This window comes from Schistocerca gregaria, chromosome 2, assembly GCF_023897955.1.
Source record: "Schistocerca gregaria isolate iqSchGreg1 chromosome 2, iqSchGreg1.2, whole genome shotgun sequence".
Lineage (NCBI taxonomy): Eukaryota > Metazoa > Arthropoda > Insecta > Orthoptera > Acrididae > Schistocerca > Schistocerca gregaria.
Window position 1 is genome coordinate 256,913,952 of NC_064921.1, and position 25,208 is coordinate 256,939,159.

General features: G+C 40.7%; 1 protein-coding gene across 6 annotated transcripts in view; it reads left to right on the plus strand.

Moving 5' to 3' along the window:
* LOC126336812 (BRCA2-interacting transcriptional repressor EMSY) overlaps positions 1-25,208 on the plus strand; it is a 286,258-nt gene that overhangs the window by 36,828 nt on the left and 224,222 nt on the right. For all 6 annotated transcript variants that reach the window (XM_050000859.1, XM_050000862.1, XM_050000861.1 and 3 more), the window contains exons 2-3: positions 6,916-6,983; positions 20,148-20,322. In XM_050000859.1, the coding sequence (XP_049856816.1) occupies positions 6,923-6,983; positions 20,148-20,322 (236 nt within the window). In that variant the 5' untranslated portion in view covers positions 6,916-6,922. The remainder of the gene's footprint in view (positions 1-6,915; positions 6,984-20,147; positions 20,323-25,208) is intronic.

Below are 25,208 nucleotides of genomic sequence, written 5' to 3' on the forward strand. Positions count from 1 at the left end.
GCATGATGTGTGACTTCACTTCCGATGTCCATGGCTAGGTCTATTTTTGTGACCATGACACCATGCAGCGTGGTACAGATGGGTCCAACAACATGCCGAATGGATCACTCAGGATTGGCATGACATTCTCTTCACCAATGAGTGTCACATATTCCTTAACCAGACATTTGTCGGAGACATGTTTGGAGGCAATCCGATCAGGCTGAACGCCTCTGACACACTGTCCATAGAATGCAGCTAGGTGGATATTCCCTGGTGTTTTGGGATGGCATTATGTGGGGCCAACGTATGCCACTGGTCATCATGGAAGGCACCATAACAGCTGTACAATACCTGAATGCCATCCTCCAACTGATAGTACAACCATATCAGCAGCATATTGGCGAGGCATTTGTCTTCGTGGATGACAATTCACACCCCCATTGTGCACATTTTGTGAATGACTTCCTTCAGGATAATGACATTGCCCAGCCAGAGTGGCCAGCGTGTTCTCCAGACATGAACCCTATCAAACATGCCTGGGATAGATTGAAAAGGGCTGTTTATGGACGACGTGGCCCACCAACCACTCTGAGGGTTCTACATTGAATCGCCATTGAGGAGTGGGACAATCTGGACCAACAATGCTTTGATGAACTTGTGGATAGTATGCCACGATGAATACAGCCATGCATCAGTGCAAGAGGACGTGCTACTGGGTATTAGAGGTACCGGTGTGTACAGCAGTCTGGACCACCACCTCTGAAAGTCTCACTGTATGGTGGTACAACATGCAATGTGCAGTTTTCATGAGCAGTGAAAAGGACAGAGATGATGTTTACGTTGATCTCTATTCCAGTTTCCTGTATGGGTTCCGGAACTCTCGGAACTGAGTTGATGCAAAACTTTTTGTGATGTGTGTATTGTAATGACACAAGTCTGGGTCAATGAGCTAGATGCCATAAAACAGGTTATTTGTGGCAGTACAATGAAGTAGCATTGTGCTACAGCACACACAGGTGTCACCATCCTTTTGACAGGCAGTCCCTGGTTGTTAGCATAACCAGGGACACTTTGGAATGCAGCATATATTACTTATGCAGTTGCACCACCAAAACAAACCCATTTTTGCTTGAGGAAATACTAACTGTTCAGTCAAGCTGGACATGCATTGGAGCAGCAAGTAATTTAATAGACAATCATAGTGTCAGCTTCGACTGTGAGTTTGCCTCTGCTCTACCATGATTTTGACTGGACCACTCGCCTAGGAGGTCCAGCTGCAGCCTGATCTGCCAAGGGTTGAACTGAGACGCTCTTAGTCACCGAGCCAGTGCCAGTCACGGCCAGCCAGCTGCTGATTTGGGTTTGCTCCCCGGACATCAGCACCCATCACTTGCTATGGGCAGGTGAGACTCAGCATCCTGCACTCAGTGGGCCATATCAGCCTGCTGCATATGCCCTAACATTGTTCAGCCATGACCAGACCAGTGACTACACAAGGTGGCACCGTGTCTGGATTGCCCTATGCCTAACAGAGGCTGGGGTTGTACTGCAACGTTTCACTACTGCAGTCCTTGGGTCATGAACTGCCTTCCAGGACTGCGTCCTACAGGCCTGATTGGTGTACTAAAGAGATTACTATACAACTACTGAGCGGCTTCTTATTCACCCTGAACCTTCATTTCCCACCAGAGCATATCCAAGCTCTCTAAAATAATGATAGTTGTAGGATACTCTCAAAAATTAGTAAAATGCAAAGAAATGACCATCTGCAATAAGACTATTAAAATTGTAGTGATAAACTACCAAAGTATTAATAGCAAAATGCCAGAGTTTGAAACACACCTAAAAATAATGGTGCTCAGATCATACTAGATACAGAAATCTGGCTAAAACCCAGAAATTTTTGCAGCAAGAATTTTTGTGAAAATCTGAGTCCATATCAAAAAGCTGGGCTAATGGAATGTTGAGGTAATGTATTTGTGACAGTGGAAAAGAAATAAAAATTTAAACTGCATGTGAGATTGATCTGGCAAAATGCAGTATCAACAATGGGCAAGAACTTACAATAATGTCCTGTAGATTACAAGATTTATCCCCAGATGTCACCAAAAACTCTAGAGAAAAATTCAGCTCACTAGTACATATGTTCCTTAGTCATACTGTCATCATTAGAAGAAATTTTTATCACCTGCCAGTTGATTGGGATAATTACAGTTTTGTAATTGGTGGACATGACAAAACACCCTGTGATACAATACTAATTGCTTTATTTGAAAACTATGTTGGCCAGATAATTTGTAAGACCATTCAAAATGGGAAACTATTAGACATAATAGCAATAAACAGACCTGAGCTCAGTGAGGATATACACTTTGAAATTGGTATCAGTGACTATGAGGCTGTTGTAACAACGATTACCATTTAACAACTACATGGAGAGGAGGAACTCAAAAGATTTAGCTCTGGGTGGAACTTTAAGAGGAACTGTGACTGAACTTTAGAATAATAGTTGATCAACCTCTTGCTGGATGTACCCTTTTTTATCACTTTTTTCCCTGGCTTATGTTCATAAGTGTATTTCTATTTACATCGTGTGGTTTCTTGTAAATTCAACTGTCATCTCTAATTTAACAGAAGTCATGCATCATCTGATCCAGTAACAATTGAGGTATGACAGTTTACTGACTCTTTTACTGCATGGAACACGTTAACTGCTTCTCAGTTTGGCTGTTGTAATCTATTTTGCTCAGGGAAACAACGCGAGACTTCTCAAATGAAGTATTGGCAGAGCTAAATGAGAAAAATAATTATGTTGACATATTTTGTGATTTTACTGAAGAATTAAACCTTTCAAAGTAAAATTTAATGACATCCCTTTTTCATGAATGGAACAAGAAGCAGAGGATCTCATTGACAGACTGCATCACAGGCATGAAACTGTCATGAAAATGGGGGAAGGAAGTCCTATAAGGATTGGTGCCATGTCCTTTCTTGTTCTTAACCTACGTAACTTATTTTAAAACAGTGGAAAATCCGTAATGGATAGACACACACACACACACACACACACACACACACACACACACAACCTGCACACGCAAACACAACTCAAGCACACGGCCACTGTCTCAGGCACCTGAAACCACACTGCAAGCAGCAGCACCAGTGCATGATGGTAGTGGCAACTGTGTGGGGGTAAGGGGGATGCTAGGGCAGGAAGGGGGTGGCGCTCAGTGAAGTCCTACAGGTAAGATGGGGGGCAGGAGAGAGGTGGAGAGGGAGGGGGAAGTAATAGAAAAGGAGAGAAGTAAAAAGACAGCGTGATGGTGGAACAATGGCTGAGTAGTGCTGGAATGGGAATAGGGGAGGGGCTGGATGGGTGAGGACAGTGACTAACGAAGGTTGAGACCAGGAGGGTTACAGGAACGTAGGATGTATTGCAGGACGAGTTCCTACCTGTGCAGTTCAGAAAAACTGGTGTTGGTGAGAAGGATCAATCTGCACAGGCTGTGAAGCAGTCGTTGAAATGAAGGATGTCATATTTGGTGGCATCATCAGCAACAGGGTGGTCCACTTGTTTTGCCACAGTTTGTTGGTGGCCATTCATGCGGACAGATAGCATGCTGGTTGTCATGCCCACATAGAATGCAACACAGTGGTTACAGCTCAACTAGCAGATCACATGACTGATTTCACAGGTAGCCTTGCCTTTGATGGGATAGGTGATGTTCATGGCCATACTGGGGTAGTTGCTGGTGGGTGGATGTATGGTCCTGATCTTGCATCTAGGTCTATTACAGCCATGAGGTAAAGGGTTGGGAGCAATGGTTGTGTAGGGATGGATGAGTATATTGTGTAGGTTCAATGGATGGCAGAATACTACTGTGGGAGGGGTGGGAAGAATAGAGGGCAGGAAATTTCTCATGTCAGGGCATGATAAAAGGTAGTCAAAATCCTGGCAGAGAATGTAGTTCACTTGCTTCAGTCCTGGTTGGTATTGAGTTATGAGGAGAATTATCCTTTGTGGCCAGATGGTGGGACTTTCTGGGGTGGTGGGAGACTGGAAAGATAAGGCACGGGATATTTGTTTTTGTACAAAGTTGGGAGGATAATTACAGTCTGTGAAGGCTTCAGTGAGACCCTCAGTATATTTAGAGAGGTACTGCTCGTCACTGCATATGTGATGACAACGCGTGGCTAGGCTGTATAGAAGGGACTTCTTGGTATGGAATGGGTGGCAGCTGTCGAAGTGGAGGTATTGCTGGTGGGTAGTAGGTTTGATATGGACAGAGGTACTGATGCAGCCATCTTTGAGGTGGAGTCAACATCTAGGAAGGTGGCTTGTTGGGTTGAGTAGGACAAGGTGAAACAAAGGGGGGGGGGGGGGGGTGCAGCAGTTGTTGAGGTTCTGGGGAGAAGTTGTTGAGGTTCTGGAGGAAAGTGAATAGGGTTTCCTCGCCATCAATCCAGATTGCAAAGATGTCAATTAATCTGAACCAGATGAGGGGTTTAGGATTCTGGTCTTTTAGGGAGGATTCCTGTAAATGACCCATGAATAGGTTGGCATAGGATGGTGTCATGTGGACACCCATAGCCATACCGTGGATTTGTTTGTAGGTAACGCCTTCAAAGGAGAAGTAATTGTGGGTCATGGTGACTAGGAAGGAGGTTGTTGGTTTGGAATCCGTTGGGCATTGGAACAGGTAGTGTTTAATAGCGGTAATGCCATGGTCATTAGGAATGTTAGTATAAAGGCAGGTGGCATCAGTAATAAAGAACGAGGCACCAAGTGTTAAAGGGACAGGAACTGTGTAGAGTTGGTAGAGGAAATGGTTGATATCTTTTATATAGGAGGGTATGTTCCAGGTAATAGGTTGAAGGTGTTGGTCTATGAGAAGAGAGGTTCTCTCAGGGGGGCACACTAGCTGGCCACAATGGAGCATCCTGATTAGTTAGGTTTATGGACTTCAGAAAGCATGTCGAAGATAGGAGTGCGGGCAGTGGTAGGGGTGAGTAGAGAGATGGACTCAGGGGAGAGATTCTGGGATGGGCCTAAGGATTTGAGTAGCTACTGAGATCCTGCTTGATTTCTGAAATGGAGTCACTGTGGCAACGTTTGTAGGTGGAAGTATCTACAGCTGGTGGAGTCCTTCTGCCAGGTAATTCTTGTGGTTCAAAACAACAGTGGTGGAGCCTTTATGTGCAGGTAGGATTATAAGGCGGTGATCAGTTTTTAGATGGTTGACTGCAGTTTTTTCTGCAGATGTAAGATTGGTTTTCATGATAAGGTATTTGGGAAATGATGGTGAGGCAAGGTTCGAGGTTAAGAAGTTCTGGAGAGTTAACAAGGGGTGACTTGGGGGCAGTGGGTGTGGATCATGGTTGGATGGATAAGTGAACTGAGTTAGCCAGGGTTCAGTATTGGTCGGAGAAGGAGAAAAGATCTTTAACAAGTCCTGCATCTTCCAATTACTTTGAAGGATGATTGAAAACTATAATGTTTGCTGATGACACAAACATTAGGAGACACAGCTCAGATGATAGCTAAACAGTCCTGCAAGTGGTTCACAACTAACTCTCACAAAGATTGATAGATTTATCTCCTGCATCAGTATACCTAAAGTAAATAAAGTATTTGTCAGCTGAAGCAAGCAGTAAGAATATTGTCTAAAGTAATAAACCATACTCTGGCATAAGCCTTTTTAAGCATCTTAGAATTATTATACTCACTTACTGTTAAAATCATCTTGTAGACTTTGTCTCTTTGTTTGGGGTTCGGGCTGGAGTTATATACTCTATTGCGAAGATACTCAGCAAGCATGTGTGCATTCTTTTTTAGATGTTGTTTTTCATTTGTCTGATTGAAGTTTTGTGTGCGTCTCATTTGGTTACCATTAGGGTGTACAGAGAAAATCACCGTTTATTGACAATCAAAATCTGGTATGCTCAATATACAGTTTTTTCAGAGGGATTTGTAAACAAACCTGACATTCACTGCAGTGAAAGTTCTTTGACACAAAACAACTTCAAATGCAATGACATCTATATGTTCAGACAGTTGATGAATGCACTGAATGTTTGCATAATTGTTGAACATGGGCAGTCTCACTGGAATTGTCCTCAGTGTTTGTGTTACCTTCGTAAAGGCAAAGGTACATCTCCTACTCTAACAGTTCCCCCAGCCCCTCATTTCCGAGGGCTTCAACCAACATCTACAGTCTCTCTGACGGTGATTTTTGTAAAAAAAAAAAATCACATAGACATAAGTGGTTGTAGGCACATCAAAATCTAATGACACAAAAATGCTTCGAATATGAATTTTGGTAGTGAACCGATGGTAACTGATCAGTAATCCTGGTTTCTTGGGTGTCTTTTCTGCTAGTGATGCCTAAAAAAAAATCCTGTGTGCAAAATGGAAATTAATTCCAGAAAAGTTTGATTTTCCTGAAGATAATAAAGTAGAACCATTCACCCAGTAAGATTTTTACTGACTCCTGTAGTACTCATGACCAAAAGGTTTATTTGGTTCCACTTATTTTTAACTGCTTTTGATGGTTATTGTTAAAGCTCTGGTATTAAATTTTTGCTGTCACACAGACTATCCACTTTCATTACTGTGTTCCTATTTTTGGGAATGGGGCCAGGGAGAAAATGGTAGAAAACAAAATGGGGAATAATTGTTACTTCTTACACAGAATATGCAGAAACTGCAGTTATCTGCAAATATTTTGAGACTGGAGACAAATTTTATGTTTAAAATTAAAGACATTTAATTCTTTTAATCTATTCAATGGTCACAATTTCATTTGAGAATAACATGTATCGGTATCACTGTACATTTTAAGCTACTCTGAATCGTGATCTTTGTATGTAACATTCCTTGACATGGTAGTTACTGTTGCTTGTGTAAAGATCAGTGGGTGCTTCTTTCAGGTTAAACATGTGGCCAATGATACTGGGTATGTCTCGGGATGAATGCAAAAGGATCCTTCGACGACTCGGTAAGTGCTTACATGTTTTTGTGTAGAATGTGTTCACATGCATTTTTAAAACTCATGTGAGTTCTGTCTTGTTGTGCTTGTCTCTTTTTACTTTTTTATCAACAAGAAAAGTAAGTGAACTAGTGAATTGATAGTTTTTTTTTATTTGTTTAAAGCTGTGTGTTCAGTGCAACACTGTATCTTCTGTGCCCGTCCCTCTCTCCCCCCTTCACCCATTTTCACAAGGTAATACCTTATTCCATATAAATTTTATCAGCTGTACACCACTATCTTGCTAAGAGTAAGTAGTTTGAGTTTGAATCGACGTAACTGTTGCTGTAACTGTGTGTCAGCTGTTGGTACAGTGAGTATGATCAAATCATATATTTCTGACTATATATATATATGATGATGTAAATAAAATAGAAAGAAACTTCCACATGGGAAAAATATATTAAAAACAAAGATTCTGTTTGTGTCTGTGTATGTGCGGATGGATATGTGTGTGTGTGTGTGTGTGCGAGTGTACACTTGTCCTTTTTTCCCCCTAAGGGAAGTCTTTCCGCTCCCGGGATTGGAATGACTCCTTACCCTCTCCCTTAAAACCCACATCCTTTCATCTTTCCCTCTCCTTCCCTCTTTCCTGAAGAAGCAACCATCGGTTGCGAAAGCTAGTAATTCTGTGTGTGTGTTTGTGTCTGTCTGCCAGCGCTTTCCCGCTTGGTAAGTCTTGGAATCTTTGTTTTTGAATATATATATATAGTAACCTGGAAGGTGTACACGATCAAAGGCAGAGCCACGTGTGAAAGCACCCACGTGATTTACCAACTGACCTGCCTACACTGTGACGCTTTCTATGTGGGAATGACCAGCAACAAACTGTCCATTCGCATGAATGGACACAGGCAGACAGTGTTTGTTGGTAATGAGGATCACCCTGTGGCTAAACATGCCTTGGTGCACGGCCAGCACATCTTGGCACAGTGTTACACCGTCCGGGTTATCTGGATACTTCCCACTAACACCAACCTGTCAGAACTCCGGAGATGGGAACTTGCCCTTCAGTATATCCTCTCTTCTCGTTATCCGCCAGGCCTCAACCTCCGCTAATTTCAAGTTGCCACCCCTCATACCTCATCTGTTTTTCAACAACATCTTTGCCTCTATACTTCGGCCTCGACTGACATCTCTGCCCAAACTCTTTGACTTTCCAAATGTCTGCTTGTGTCTGTGTATGTGCGGATGGATATGTGTGTGTGTGTGCGTGCGAGTGTATACCTGTCCTTTTTTCACCTTAAGGTAAGTCTTTCCGCTCCCGGGATTGGAATGACTCCCCACCCTCTCCCTTAAAACCCACATCCTTTCGTCTTTCCCTCTCCTTCCCTCTCCTTCCCTCTCCTTCCCTCTTTCCTGAAGAAGCAACCGTTGGTTGCAAAAGCCTGAATTTTGTGTGTATGTTTGTGTATCTGTCGACCTGCCAGCGCTTTTGTTTGGTAAGTCTCATCAACTTTGTTTTTATATATGCAGTAAGTCTCCCCTGACCTGTGGTTTTGGGTGACTTTCCTGAAGTCTGCACCATTTCTTAGACCTCTCCAGTCCTTCTCCTGTGCCTCTCTTCCTTCCCCCTTCAACCCTTGTGCCTGAAGGAGGAGCCACTGGCTCTGAAAGCTTGCCTAATTACAACATTCCTTTATGTGTGTGTTCTGCTGCCGCATGGTGCATAGGTTTTTTTATCCATCCAATTAAATTATTTTAATGATATGAATATAATAGAAGTAACATTCCACATGGGAAAAATATATCTAAAAACAAAGATTCTGTAACTTACCAAACGAAAGTGTTGGTACATCGATAGAGATAATAACAAACACAAACACACACACAAATTTCAAGCTTTCGCAACCCACGGTGGCTCCATCAGGGAAGAGGGAAGGAAAGGGAAAGACAGAAAGATGAAGGTTTTAAGGGAGAGGGTAAGGAGTCATTCCAATCCCGGGAGCGGAAAGACTTACCTTGGGGGGGAAAAAGGGACAGGTATACACATTCACATATCCATCCCCACATATACAGACACAGGCAGACATATATGTCACACACACACACACACACACACACACACACACACATCCCCACATATACAGACACAAGCAGACATATGTGCATTGGTGGAATAGAGGGCTGTGTAGTGCTGAATGGGAATGGGGAAGGGGCTAGATAGTTGGGGAAAATGACCAGTGAAGTAGGTTGAGGCGAGGAGGGTTACAGGAACATAGAATACATTATAGGATACATTGTAGGGAGAGTTCCCACCTGTGCAATTCAGAAAATTTGGTTTTGGTGGAAAAGATCCAGATGGCACAGGCTATGAAGCATTCATTGAAATCAAGCACATTATGTTTTGCAGCATGCTCAGCAGCAGAGTGGTCCAGCTGTTTCTTGGCCACAGTTTGTCAGTGTCCATTCATGTGGACAGAGAGCTTGTTGGTTGTTGTGCCCATATAGAATGCAGCTTAGCTGTTGCAGCTTGGCTTGTAGATCACATGACTGGTTTCACAGGTAGCCCCGCCTTTGATGAGGTAGGTGATGTTTTTGAACAGACTAGAGTAGGTGGTGGTGGGAGGATTTATGGGACAGGTCTTGCATCTAGGGCTGTTGCAGGGATATGAGCCATGAGGCCAGGGGTTGGGAGCTGAGGTTGATGAGGATATTGTGTAGGTTTGGTGGGCAGCGGAATACCACTGTGGGAGGTGTAGGAAGTATAGTGAGTAGGTCATTCCTCATTTCAGGGCACAACAAGAGGTAGTCAAAACCCTGGCGGAGAATGTGATTCAGTTATTCCAGACCTGGGTGGTACTGAGTCATGAGGGTAATGCTCCTATGTGACCTGACAGTGGGAATTTGGAAGGGGGCAGGTGACTGGAGAGATAAGGCACTGTTTTTGTACAAGGTTGGGAGGATAATCATGGCCTGTGAAATCCTCATTGAGAGCCTTGCTATATTTCGAGAGGGGTTGCTCATCCCCACAGATGCGACAATCCTGGGTGGCTAGGCTGGCTGCATGGAAAGGACTTCTTGGAATGGAATGGGTGGCAGCTGTCGAAGTGGAGGTATCATTGGTGGTTGGTAAGTTTGATGAGAATGGACGTACTGTTGTAACAACTTTTGAGGTGGAGGTCAACATCGAAGGAGGTGTCTTTTTGGGTTGAGATGGACCAGGTGAACCAAATGGAGGAGAAAGTGTTGATGTTCTGGAGTAATTTGGATAGGGTGTTCTCACCCTCAGTCCAGATCACAAAGATGTCATCAATGAATCTGAACCAGGCGAGGAGTTTGGGATACCTCCAAACGACCCATGAATAGGTTGGGATAGTATGGTGCCATGGTGGTGCCCATAGTCGTACCCCATATTTATTTGTTGGTGATGTCTTCAAAGGAGAAGTAATTTTGGGTGAGGATATCAGTGATCATTGTGACTAGGAAGGAGGTTTTACAGATCTGGAGTCAGTGGGCCTCTATGAAAGGGAGTGTTCAACACCAGTGAGGCCTTGGGCTTGGGGGTGTTAGTGTAAAGGGAGCTGGTGTCACTAGCGACGAGCAGGGCACCATGTGTTAAAGGATAGGAACTGTGGACAGCCGGTGGAGCAAATGGTTGGTATCTTTTACATTGGAGGGTAGGTTTTGGTAAAAGGCTGAAGGCGTTGGTCTACGAGAGCAGAGCCACAATGGGACATCCTGGGTGGTTGGGTTTATGGACTTAGGGAGCATGTAGAAGGTAACAGGGATTGGTAGGGGGTAAAGAGAGAAATGGACTCTGGGGAGAAGTTTTGGGATGGGAATACAGATTTGAGGAGAGGCTGGGGATCCTGCTGAATTTATGGAATGGGGTCACTGTGGCAAGGTTTGTAGGTGGATGAATCTGACAGATGGCAGAGGTGTTATGATGACACGTAATCCTTGCAATTGAAAACAGCAATGGTGAGCCTTTGTCAGCAGGTAGGATTATACAATCAGGATCCATTTTTATGTGGTGGATTGCAGTTGTTTCTGCAAATGTAAGGTTAGTTTGCATATTGAGGGATTTGGGGAATGAAAGTGAGGCAAGGTTTGAGATTGAGAAATTCAGGGGGTGATTGGGGGGGGGGGGGGGGCAGTGGGGATAGATAACGGTTAGAGGGAAGAGTGAACAGAGTCAGGCAGAATTCAACATTCGTCTTAGTAGGGTTGGTGGCGAAAAAGTGCGTCCACTGTGGAGATGGGGAGAGGAGAGAAGGTCTTTAACAAGTCCTGGATGATTGCATTTGAGAGTGGGGTTAAAGATGAAGCCTTTGGAAAGGACTAATACTTCTGCAGGGCCATGCCTTTTGGGGGAAAGGCTCATGATTGTGTTTCAGGGTTGTTTAGGTTCTGAATTCTGCATGGTGGTGAGATGGAGTTTCTGAGAGTGGAGTAAATGTAGTAGGTCTGTGAGACAGGGTTTGTCAGCTGTGGGGTGATGTGGGGGATGTTTGGAGGTTATTTGTAGAGGTGGTGGATAGTGGCAGTCCAAGCATCGAGTAGGGAGTGAACGTTGTGGAGAGTTTTTTGAGGGGGCATTGTGCATGTTGCTCTAGTTCTTGGAGGACAAGAGCTTCAGTGCGGGATATGGGACCCAGGAATTTGGGATTGCATAACAGGAGAATTTTGTGGAAGGAGGTTTGGGCCTGAAATGGTTTGGCAGGACTGTGTTGGTGAGGAATTTGGGATTGCATAACAGGAGAATTTTGTGGAAGGAGGTTTGGGCCTGAAATGGTTTGGCAGGACTGTGTTGGTGAGGCTTAAGGGTTGGCAGAATCTGAACAGGTGGAGGTCATTGTGGAAGGAAGGGTGACAGCCAGAAAAGGGTAATTTCATTGTAAAGCCTTTTCAAGGGATCCCATGAGCCAGCCAACAACACAGTTACAGTATGTGGGATTTGGTTCTATCTAGGGATAAGAAAACATTTCTGTATTGACACAGACAGGAGGAGCAAGGATCTGTAGTGGTGAATAAAAATGCATAAAATATGTAAATAATGCAAAAATATGTCCAAAAAAATTAGCAAAAAGACAACCAAACACATGGGTAAATCATAAAACAGATGAAGTACTTATTTCATTAGATTTTACTCTGCATGATGCCATGAATTGTCATGTCTGGGGCTCTACTCCTCCACATGTTGTACAGGTACATCCACTGCACTCAGCTTATGTGACTGTATGGCGTGGTTCCACTAGCTACTTCATTCCTGCTCATGACAACCAACAAGCTGCCTGTCCCCATGAATGGCCACCACCAAACTGTGGTCAGGAAACAGCTCGACAATGCCGTGCAATATGACTTTCTTCATTTCAGTGAGTGCTCCACAGCCTGTGCCCTCTGGATTCTTCCCACCAAACCAGCTTCTCTGAATTGTGCAGGTGGGATGTCTCCCTGCAATATATCCTATTTTCCTGTAACCCTTGTGGCCTCAACCTTCATCAGTCATTGTCCTTACCCATTTAGCCCCTTCCCTGTTCCGATTCCAGCACTACATAGCCCTCTATTCCACCAATGCACCCACAGTCTTTTTACTTCTCAGGTTTTCCACTATCTCCCCACCTCCCATCTAATCTCTCCCCTGCACCTAGCTACCCCACCCTCTCTCCACCTCATTCCTGTACACTCCAACAAGCAGCACCTTACCATCCTCTTCTATACTTCCCCCTCTCCAACCCATATCCTTCTTGCCCCCGGCAGCACCTTACCAACCCGGTCGTGTGTGTGTGTGTGTGTGTGTGTGTGTGTGTGTGTGTGTGTGGGTGGGTGGGTGGGTGGCCTATTTTCAACGAATCCTGGATTTTCCATTGTTTGACTATATCATTTGCCCTTTCGAACCATGGTAGAAACCATTTTGTGATGCAGAAGGTAACAAAGTTTCTTTTGAATGTTAAGTCTCAGTTTAATGTTCATTGCTTATTGTAAGTGATATCCAAACTAAATGTTCCTTTCTACATCTGCAGATATTTAAAAGTGATAATAGTGATTAAACGTATGACAGTGAATATTTCCTTTTTTCGGAGTGTGACATTTTGAAAGTAAAATATACATTTCCAGTACTTGTATTTGTTTGCAGTGTTGTAATATGCAATTTCTTAATGCCTCAGTTTGTTATTTGCAAAATATTTGAATGTGTTCCATACTTTTCTTCCCACATTGGGCAATATGTTTAGATTCACAGAACATTACAAAATGACCGCTGAAATACTGCAACACTGGCTTCTGTGTTGATCGCTTGTGTGGTAAATAGCTGAGAAGAAAGTTGTATGTACCTGTACTCTCATATAAGATAGTCCTTGAAGAGGCCTAGAATGGGCAGTATCCATGCGAGCACTCCCACTTTATGATGCAGAGTTTGGGAATATGTTTTGCATAGCCAATGGAAGGGTAGTGTGAGGTAATCAATCAGAGGTCAGAAAAGGTGCAGTACATTTTGAGTTCCAAAATTGAAACCAGTTTATATATTTTGCACATTATTCACATTTCATGGCCTTAAATTGCCATGACAACAGGCTTCATATTTTTTGCTTTGCACAGTTTAAGAATGAGATGAATACACTAAACAGATTCAGAAGGATGTAGGTTGCAGTAGGTACTGGTAGATGAAGAAGCTTTCACAGGATAGAGTAGCATGGAGAGCTGCATCAAACCAATCTTAGGACTGAAGATCACAACAACAACAGTTTAAGAATCAAGGTTGTGGTGACAAACTGGTGTGTTATGTAGCAGAAAGTCTAGATTGCTCAGCTACAGCCACAGACCAGTTGAAGGAGTGATTTGAAATGTATATCAAGGGCTACAAATTATGTTTATTGTTACATTAAATGTCTTGAATAAACTATTGGGATTACAACTGTTGTTTTCTAAATTGCATTTTATTGTTATTTTCATGTCAGGTTCTGGTAAAACTATTTCAGCTAATTGTTTACAAAACATTTCATTCATCTGCTGTTCTCTCTTTCGATACTCGCAACAAGCTGGTGAAAAATCTCCATGCTTTCCCATCTCACAGCAAGCACTGCCAACACTGTTTTTCAAAACACATAGACTGTAAAGAGGAAACAGTGATGTGACCTAAACTCCCCAAAAATTTAGTTTGTAAATCTCAAGTTTTTATATATTTCCCTTTCTTGAAAGTTACAGTTCACAAGACAATGAGCAAAAAAAGATATGCAGAAAGCTGTTAGCTTAAATTGTCTATAACTTTACATCAGGAATACTGTGATATTCAGATTGAAAGTCCTTCCACATTTTGATAGGCGTTTGCAAAAAGTTTGAGACTGTCAACATTGCTAAAGGTTTTGAATGATGCTAAATTTTAATATTTTAGTAATAAAAACATTGCTGTAGAAATAATAGGTAGTTAGAAGTTTAGTTTTAGTGTATCTGTGGTTAAGTGTTAGCATACAGAGGCTGGACAATAACATGGAAACACAACACAAGTACATTTTAGAAAAACTGTTGGAATTCAAAACAGCTTCCAGTCATTTTAGAGTGGGTAAGTGTAGGTCCTGTATGGTTTTCATTGGAATCTGTACCATTCTTCGTACAAAATAGTGACAACCTTAGGTATCAATGAAGGAAGTGGATAAGAATCATCCTCACCTGATCAGCCAAAATGGTCACATAATCTGTGGCAGTAATGTCAATGGGTCTGAGAAATACTGTGCTATGGTTGCCCAAATCACCACTCGCCATGTTTCATTCTTCGGACGTAAACTCCATATTGCTCCATAGTGCAAGTCTTGTGGCATTGGCATCACACTTTTCCTGTTAGTGTCATGTACATCAGTGATGTGTGGATTTGGGATTCCAACGCGCCTTGCAATTCCCATGTTATGGAGCCTTCATCACCTTGTTTGCTGACAGACACTGAGTGGTCCGTTTCAAGATGTGCAATGCTACAAGACAAAATTTTGTGGGTGAAAATCTTAACTGTATCCCAAAGAATTTGTTATAGGTATAATGCTTTGATATGTATAAGGTAAGCCTGATCATAATACGGTTAAATTTTGTGGTCACCTATGAGTCTTGTACAAACATACTGTCTTTTTATCATTGAACGTACTTCCATATGGACAAGTTATAAGGATCCCTAGAATATAGAAACAACTGAAATAGTTGAAAACAAAAAAAGTCATCAGGTCCGAATGGAATACCTATTCACTTTTACAAGGAGTACTCTACAACATTGGCCTCTTACTTAGCTTGCGTATATCATAAAATTCTGAGCCAGCACAAAGTCCTAAGCAACTTGAAAAATGCAAAGGTGACTCTTGTATGTAAGAAGAGTAAAGAAATGGACCCGCAAAAATGCAGACCAGTATCCCTAACATCAGTTTTCTGCAGAATCTGTGATCATAATCTCATTTAAAATATAATACATTTTCTTGAGACTGAGAAGATTATCAGCACTGTTTTAGAAACCATTGCTCGTGTAAAATTTATGTTGCCTTTTTCTCACATGATATTCTGCGAACCATGGAAGAAGGGCAACAGGCAGACTCCATGTTTCCAGATTTCTGGAAAGCAATTGAACCAGTGCCTCACTGTAGACTGTTAATGACGGTAAAAGCATATGGTATAGGTTGTCAAATATGTGAGTGGATCAAAGACTCCTTAAGAAGTAGAGTTACTGATGTCTAGTTTTGGTTTTGTTCTCACAGTAATATTACAACAAGAATAGAAAGTTGTGCAACAGTGATTGATAATTTATTTCTAAATCCACCTTCTTTAATAAAATAGATGTTAACCCTATAATAAATGATTTATCTACTTACAACACCATGCTGAACCTTCGTTCAGCAAATAATATCCTAAAAACAGATAAATTTAGCATCTGTAGAGGCTTCTCTACTGAGAACATTGCAACTAAGGTGAAAAAAGTATGTATCCTGGAGAAGCATGCAATAAGAATATTGTCAAAAGGTGATAACTAAACATCTTGAAGAAATCTCTTCAGAGACCTAGGAATTCTTACACTTACTTGCCAATACATGTATTCCCTAATGGAATTTTTGCTTAATAAAAAGAGTACATCAAGTCAAATTCAGCAACTGACAACCACAATACTGTAAATAAAAATAATTTCCATGCAGACTGTCGATCACTATGGAGTTTTATAGTCAGATGTAAAAGTCTGTAACAGCTTACCAGTAGACATCAGGCAGAAAATGGAAATTCCCAATCATTTAAAACAAAGTAAAGTGTACCTCTCCAGGCACACCTCCTACAATTTTTCAGAATGCTTTAACTCAAGAATGTGAATTCTACTTAACTTAAATATTCGTATTGGGCAGATTCTCATTCTGTCAGTGTACAGTGTGTTCCAGAAAGAATGATATGATAGAAGTGATCATTTGGAGCAGAAAAGTCTAGTAAATGTGGGCTCTAAAAGTCACGCCTTAAGAACTGTGAGCACTTCATCATCTTTGATACTGTGTAACAAATGTCACTTCAAGCTCTTTGCTTTCCATATTTTGAGATGTGGTAGTATAGACAAAAAAAAATTACAATAAACTTGGGCCCAAAAATGCATACCTTATGAGCTGTGTGCACTTGTTCATCTTCATTACTGTGAAACACAACTACTGCCTAAGGTATGCATTATAGAGTTCATGTTTACTAGACATTTTTGCTTCAAATGATATTTCTGTCATATCCCTGAATATTAATCATTTGTCCTTTTGCATCCTGTGTATACAGCTGGTAGTGGTCCGTGTAAAGTTACATAAGTGGTTTTTTTGAAGTTTTGTATAAAAACAGCAGCTGAGTAGTAGATAAGGATAAACAGTGAGTGGCCTTTTTTTCCCCCTCAACATAGCAGTTTTTTTCTCCCAAAACACACACACACACACACACACACACACACACACACACACACACACACAAGGGGGGGGGGGGGGGGGGAGAGAGAGAGAGAGAGAGAGAGAGAGAGAGAGAGAGAGAGAGATTACAATTGGTTGTTAGTATACTTTACAAAGTAGTCAGCAGCGATTGCTTATGCCTGTTAATGTACAACTTGACTTGTTCCACATCAGTGAAGGTGATATTTATGGATCACAATATGTGAATGAATGAATGAATGAATCAATCAATCAATCAATCAATCAGTCAGTCAGTCAGTCAGTCAGTCAGTTCACTGTACACATGTAGAATTGGCATCACATGCTGTGTTTGTTTCCTTTCCATCTTCTGCATGTGTGTGTGTGTGTGTGTGTGTGTGTGTGTGTGTGTGTGTGTGTGTGTGTGTTGATCATGTAATTGTTCCTGAATTTGAAAACAATCAGGTTGGTGAAGTGATTGAGCCACTGGAAATATGTTTATAAGGAATGGGTTTCATATCCTGGTCCAGTCACCCAAATTTTGTTTTATTTTTTTTCTGTCGTTCCCCAAAAGCGCTTAAAGTGAATGTTGGAATCATGTTTCCTTCGAAAAGGCACAGCCATTTCTTTCTCCGGCCTTTTTTCAAAACTGAACTAGTGCTCCGTTTCTCATTGTCAACATAACACTAAACTGTATTCTTCCTTCTTTCAGAATTTTGTGTGAGGGATGAATGGTGTGGATGTGTATACACTTGTGTGAGGTGTGTTAAAAAGTGAGAAATTGTGGTTTTTGGGCAGAATGTTATTTATTTACGGACATCAATATTTTTTTGTTAAGATATACCAAGTTGTCTCCAAATTGAGTTGAAATGATGAATGATGTCTCTTCCTACTCTTCTGTGTGTTGCTTTTTTGCTCATTTCTCCTAAGGGCATTTAAGTACATTTTAAAATGTCATCTAATCACCTTTTTCGAGGTTTTTCTCTACTTCTTTGATCTTCTATTCTTCCAAACATTACAGATTTTTCTAGTGAGTCTTCTACTCTCATATGTCCAAAATACCTTAATTACTTCTATAGCCCCAAAGATAAATTTAGATTTCATTTTCTCCAAAACTGTTTAGCCTTTTGTTCTTTGATCCATGAAATTCTCAGGATCATTCTCCAACCCCACATTTAAAAAGAACTGATTTTCTTGATCCACTTTTTTGTTGACAACAACTTACATCTGTACAAAACAACAGGGAAGATAAAAAGTTTCAATCATTTTTATTTTGTTCAGTAGTGGCAGTTTCCTTTTCTTCAGCAACATAAATATTATCCCCTTCCAAATTGTCCCATTATATTTATACATTTATGCCAGCACTTTCTCCAGCCTACAAAACACACTGTGATGCATTTTTAATCTCATCTGTGCTTAAAAAACTGTCTTTTGAGGTTTTCTTTAGTTTTGAGAACAGAAAGAGTCATATGAGGCCATGTCTGGCATAATTACAATATTACATTTGGCCAAAGGTTCACAAAAAAGTAACAAAGTGTTAGCAGGTACATTATCATGATGCAAAACCCATCAAATGTCAGATTGCTTCACCCACATAGCATGGAACTTGCAAGCAGTACTCTTTATTGATTGTTCAACGTTTTAGCAGCAACTCATGGTGCAATATGGTGTTAAAATTGAAGAACACAATTTGTTGAGCTTTTATCAGTCATAGTGATCCAGAATGCTTCCACTGGGGTACTCGAACCTTAGTTTCAATGTCATATCTAGAACTCCATGGTTGACTACATGTTGTGGCATGTTTCAGTAGCTCAGCATCATTTCTGATTTCATCTAGCTAACCCTAAGCAGCTCACATTCATCACTGTTTTTGTTCAGAATTCAACAATTTTGCAACAAAGTTTGCTGTCATAAACTTCATACCCATATACCTGGAAAAAATTTCAGGGCATAAACCAGTTGATGTGTAACCATCATTAGTGACTTCTGTGATTGGGGTTTGACTATCATTCATACTCAATTATTTCACTTTTCCCATGACTTCATTCAGCTGATGGTGTGCAGGGGTTATTCTGATGATGTGCAGCGGCATGCAGGGCACTTCTTGTATTCAGTATTTTCACAGCTTACTTTGAAATGTAAAATGTAAACCCTTTTTATACTTGTAGTGGACTCATTGAAAGCAATATTTAACATTTCTAAACTTTTCTACCATTTTTGCAACAAAATGTAATATAAATTCTCTTATCCATTTTTATACAAAACAAAAAATCGCCAATATTAATGAAACACAAGTAACCCTTTTGAAATGTGTTAACAGAGTACAGATCTGATATGTCTAACACTGTACAAATACTTTTCTGTCATTTTCTAACTTAATAATGAATGAATTGTACTAATATGACAAGTGAGTTTACAAACTTCCTATTGCTTTTTGAATGCACCTCAATGCATGTATGACTTTGTGTTTAGACATCAGTATGAATCAAAACTTTTGAATTTGACATGTCATGCAGTAAATTATGATAATACTAAACTGCTTCTTTTGTTAACTTAATTCATGAGTGCCATTAGTGACCACTCTGCTCATGTGCTGTCAGTGTCAGGACATTTTGTTTATATTACTATTAAAAATGGCCATGTATATTAGTATGTGTACATGTACACTTATTTTCGCTAAGAATGTTATAATGTTTCACATTAACTTCCTTAGAAGCCAATTATTAAGAAGTAGATTACAAGGTATTATGTAATGTGGGTTTCTGTTATTCAATTATATTGTTATATCTTCACTTATTAAAAGAAAAAGGAGAAAGTGAACTGAATTCAGATGTATCTTCAAGTTCAAAAATGTGAATATGTAAATTCTTTTTGTACTCCCAGTGTTGATTGTGAATGTCTCCCGACTCCTAAATTTTTATTGTAATTGAGAGACACAGCAATTACCCGAGATGCACTGATGTAGCATAGATGGACTTCAGTTGAACAGACACTTTCACAAATAAATGATGATTAAATTCTTCAAAGGCAGGAAAGTGTCCTTCAAACAATATATTACAACAATTTTTGTTCCATTTTTTTAAATTATGAAATTTGCTGTGAAATTGTAATTAGTTACTAGCCAGGACAAAAAAGGAAAAATAGCAAAAGTGGAGTATCAGTTTATAATGTGTTGTGAAAAACTCTGTAATTATTTAACTGTTGTATATTGAAATGTAAATAGTAGTTACACAAGGTAGACTTCATTGAAGTTTTTATATTTTGAAATTAATTATACTATATTTGCTGAAAATATATTTCTGTTTAGAACTTGAGGCCTATGCCAGCTTGGTTTCTGCATTAAGAGCACAGGGGGAACTTAGCTCAGAAAAGAGAAAATTGCTTCAAGATATTGCTGCAACACTCAACATTTCGATGGAACGACATCGTGCAGAAATCAGAAGAGCTGTTAATGATGAAAAGCTTGCAACAATTGCAGAACAGTAAGTATGTAAATTGTTCTTACAACAGAACTTAAGTACAGCTTTTTTCTTTTAGCTTCCAAAGTCTTCACAATTCAAATTTCACATAATGATTGAACTATTGTGGATTAATATAACAACAAAAACAATAAAGTTTTGACAAAATAATTTAGTTGGTTAGATAAAAAGTCTACTCATCCAGCAGTGGCGAACATGTGCATAGAAGGAGGTTGTAATTAGGCAAGCTTTTGGAGCCAGTGGCTCCTTCAGGCAGAAAGGTCAAAGGGGAAGGAAGAGGTGTGAAGGAAAAGGACTGGTGAGGTCTAGGAAAAGGGGTAGATTTCGGGAAAGTCAACCAGAACCACCAGTCAGGAGGAAACATTCTGTATCGGATTGGAAGGAAAGACTGATTGTTGGGGACTACATTGGAAGAGATTTGAAAACCTGAGAGGTGAAAGACAGAGTACTACGCAAGACAGAGATTACTGTTTAAACATCATGCATGAGTTAATAAGAATGAAAAGCTAAGTGAATTGTACGTAACAGAGATGGCGGGGGTGGGGGGGGGGGGGGGGGGGGCAAAAGCCTATTTTGTGACAGGCTTTTTGTTGTGCCTATCTGCGACTCAGCATCTCCACTATATCATAAGTAACAACTATCCTTTTCATAATATTGTAACCTTACTTTTCTGTGCATTCATAAGAATTTTATGGGGCCAGACGGTACAAAGTACTTACCATTCAATTTTTTGAAAACTATTAGGTGATGAAATTCAATTTTTGCCCATCTTACAATCTGATATCTTTGCTCGATAAAGAACTGAATTTCCTTTTGTTATCACCCATGGTCTTGGGATAGTGTCTTTGATTAGTAATCAAAATGTCCTCGGTCCCAGTTTCAAATCCTGCCAGTGCTTAAATTTTGAATAAAAATCATCAGCAGTGACAGCTACAGATTTCCTTCATAAGACGTTGCTCTCATTCTGCCAATGTCCGTATCAAAGAGGAAGGAGGAGCGGACAGAGGTTAATGGCACCTTCTTTCCCTTCCAGTGGGAAACTATCCCTAAAGGTGGAGGAACAAGCAGAGATCAATGGCATGAAGATGCCAAAGGTAATGGAAACCAGCCAATGCATTAAAAATACATAACATGTGTCCACAGAACATGTGGCCCAAGATTGAAAAAGATTCATCATGATCTCTCCATTGGCAAAAGATTCTGGACTAGTTCCCTATTCAGATATCCAGGAGGGACTGCCGAGAGGGAGATGACTGTGAGAAAAATATTGAATAACAAACAAAGGGGTAAAATTCTACGATCGGGGCACAGAATGTCAGAAGTCTAAACATAGTAGAGAAGCTAGAAATCTGAAAAGGGAAATGTTAGGCTCAGTACAGATATAACGGGCATCAGTTAAGTGAAATGGAAAGAAGACAAGGATTTCTTTTGCAGTGAGTGTAGGGTGATAGCAGCAGCAGCAGAAATTGGTGTAGGATTTGTTATGAATAGGGTGAGTTACTGTGAACAGTTCAGTGATAGGGTTGCTCTCATCAGAACCAACAACAAACCGACACTGACAACTATAGGTCAGATATAAATGGTAACATTGCAAGCTGATGATGAAGTGATAGAGAAAATATATGAGGATGTTGAATGGGTAATTCAGTACGTAAATAGAGATGAAAATGTAATAGTCATGAGGTACTGTAATGCGGTTGTAGGGGAAAGAGAAGAAGAAATGGTTTCAGGGAAATATGGGAATGATAAGCGAGAATGACTGATTGAGTTCTGCAATAAGTTTCAGCCAGCAGTAGTCAGTACTCCTCACAGGAGGAGGAGGTATACTTGAAAAAGGCCAGGAGATACAGAAGATTTCAGTTAGATTACATCATGGTCATGCAGAGATTGCGAAATCAGATACTGGATTGAAAGGTGTAGCCAGTAGCAGATATAGACTCAGATCACAATTTAGTAATGATGAAGAGTAGCCTGAAGTTTGAGAGACTAGTCAGGAAGAATCAGTGCACAAAGAAGTGGGATACTGAAATACTAAGGAATGAAGTGGTATGCTTGAAGTTCTCTGAGGTGATAGATACTGTTATAAGTAGCAGCTCAGGAGTCAGTTTGTAGAAGAGGAAGGGACATCCGGAAAAGGGCAGACATGGAAGTTGGAAAGAAAAACACAAGTACAAAGGACATAACTGCAAAGAAACCATGAGTAACAGAAGAAATGCTTCGGTTGAGCAATGAAAGAAATAAGTGTTCCTCTACAATTTTTACCCTCCACACTGTCCTCCAGTGATCGCTTGATGCCTCAGAACATGCCCTACTAACCGATCCCTTCTTCTAGTCCAGTAGTGCCACAAATTTCTCTTCTCCCCAATTCTATTCAGTACCTCCTCATTAGTTATTTGGTCTGTCCATCTAATCTTCAGCATTCTTCTGTAGCACCACATTTCGAAAGCTTCTATTCTCTTCTTGTCTAAACTATTTATCGTCCACATTTCACTTCCATACTTGGCTACACTCCATACAAATACTTTCAGAAACGACTTTCTGACACTTAAATCTATACTCCATGTTAACAAATTTCTCTTCTTCAGAAATGCTTTCCTTGCCATTGCCAGTCTACATTTTATATGCTCTCTACTTTGACCATCATCAGTTATTTTGCTCCCCAAATAGCAAAATTCCTTTACTACTTTAAGCATATCATTTCCTTATCTAATTCCCACAGCATCACCCGATTTAATTCGACTACATTCCATTATTCTCATTTTGCTTTTGTTGATATTCATCTTATGTCCTCCTTTCAAGGCGCTGTCTATTCCGTTCAGCTCCTCTTCCAGGTCCTTTGCTGTCTCTGACAGAATTACAATGTCATCAGCGAATCTCAAAGTTTTTATTTGTTCTCCATGGATTTTAATACCTACTCAGAATTTTTCTTTTGTTTCCTTCACTGCTTGCTCAATATACAGATTGAATAACATTGGGGAGAGGCTACAACCCTGTCTCACTCCCTTACCAACCACTGCTTCCCTTTCATGGCCCTCGACTCAAATATAACTACCATCTGGTTTCTATACAAATTGTAAATAGCCTTTTGCTCCCTGTATTTTACCCCTGCCACCTTTAGAATTTGAAAGAGAGTATTCCAGTCAACATTGTCAAAAGCTTTCTCAAAGTCAAAAATTGCTAGAAACATAGGTTTGCCTTTCCTTAATCTGTCTTCTAAGATAAGTCATAGGGTCAGTATTACCTCAAGTGTTTCAACATCTAGACTTTTGGCCCTGCAACTACTGAAAAGGCTGCTGCCTCTCTTCAGGAACCGCACGTTTGTCTGGCCTCTCAACAGATACCATTGCGTTGTGGTTGCATCTACGGTGCGGCTATCTGTATCGCTGAGGCGTGCAAGCCTCCCCACCAACCGCAGGGTCCATGGCTCATGGGGGGAGGATATATACAATTTTTATGTACATTAATATCACACATAATAACAATTCATGTTTCAACAGTATACATTTTTTTCTTTTAATAATCGTGAGGACTATAATTTTTTTTCTATTTTCTGCTATCTTTCCAATCGTAAACTCCAGGTGTTCATGACACATGAGTAATCTACTTTCTTTTCTCACCTTTTGTACTACCTTTTCTAAGTATGTTCTAATTGTAGTATTTTTGTATAGTTTGGAGGAACTCTGGGCAAAATGAAAGTGTTCTTTTGACACTCGTAAACTTCCATAAAACGTAATAATGCTAGTTGTGCATAGAATTCAAACGTACCAGAATAATCCCTATAAAATGTGAGACTTACGTCACAATACTGTCCCCTTCTCCTAGGATCAGTACCTATACCTTGCATGTGGGTTGACCTTTGAGAGCACTTCCCCTTTCCATTGTGGTAGGTACGCCTCTTTAACATTCCCATTTTTCAGGTCACAGGTCATCCTATCTCCATGTAGGTACGCCTGTCCTATTTACTTAGCAAATGCCGGGTACTATACAATTAAGTATTTCCTGGTAAAGCTACATTAATTCTATAATACATCAACAACTCCCTAGAGTCCTCCTCTACTCATCAACTCCTATACCCTTAGTATATATTATGTCTACTTATAATCCCCCCCCCCCCCTCCCTCGACCCATGAACCGCGGACCTTGCCGTTGGTGGGGAGGCTTGCGTGACTCAGCGATACAGATGGCCGTACTGTAGGTGCAACCACAACGGCGGCGTAACTGTTGAGGGGCCAGACAAATGTGTGGTTCCTGAAGAGGGGCAGCAGCCTTTTCAGTAGTTGCAGGGGCAACAGTCTGGATGATTGACTCATTTAGTCTTGTAATACTAACCAAAATAGCCTTGGTGTGCTGGTACTGCGAACGGCTGAAAGCAAGGGGAAACTACAGCCGTAATTTTTCTCGAGGGCATGCAGCTTTACTGTATGATTAAATGATGATGGCATACTCTTGGGTAAAATATTCCGGAGGTAAAATAGTCCCTCATTCGGATCTCTGGGCGGGGACCACTCATGAGGACAACATTAGCAGGAGAGAGAAAACTGGTGTTCTTCGGATCAGAGTGTGGGATGTCAGATTCCTTAATAGGGCAGGTAGGTTAGAAAATTTAAAAAGGGAAGTGGATAGGTTAAAGTTAGATATGGTGGGAATTGGTGAAGTTCGGTGGCAGGAGGAACAAGACTTTTGGTTAGGTGAATACAGGGTTATAAATACAAAATCAAGTAGGGGTAATGCAGGAGTAGGTTTAATAATGAATAAAAAAAATAGGAGTACAGGTAAGCTACTACAAACAGCATAGTGAACACATTACTGTGCCCAAGATAGACACAAAGCCCATGCCTACTACAGTAGTACAAGTTTATATCCCAACTGTCTCTGCAGATGATGAAGAA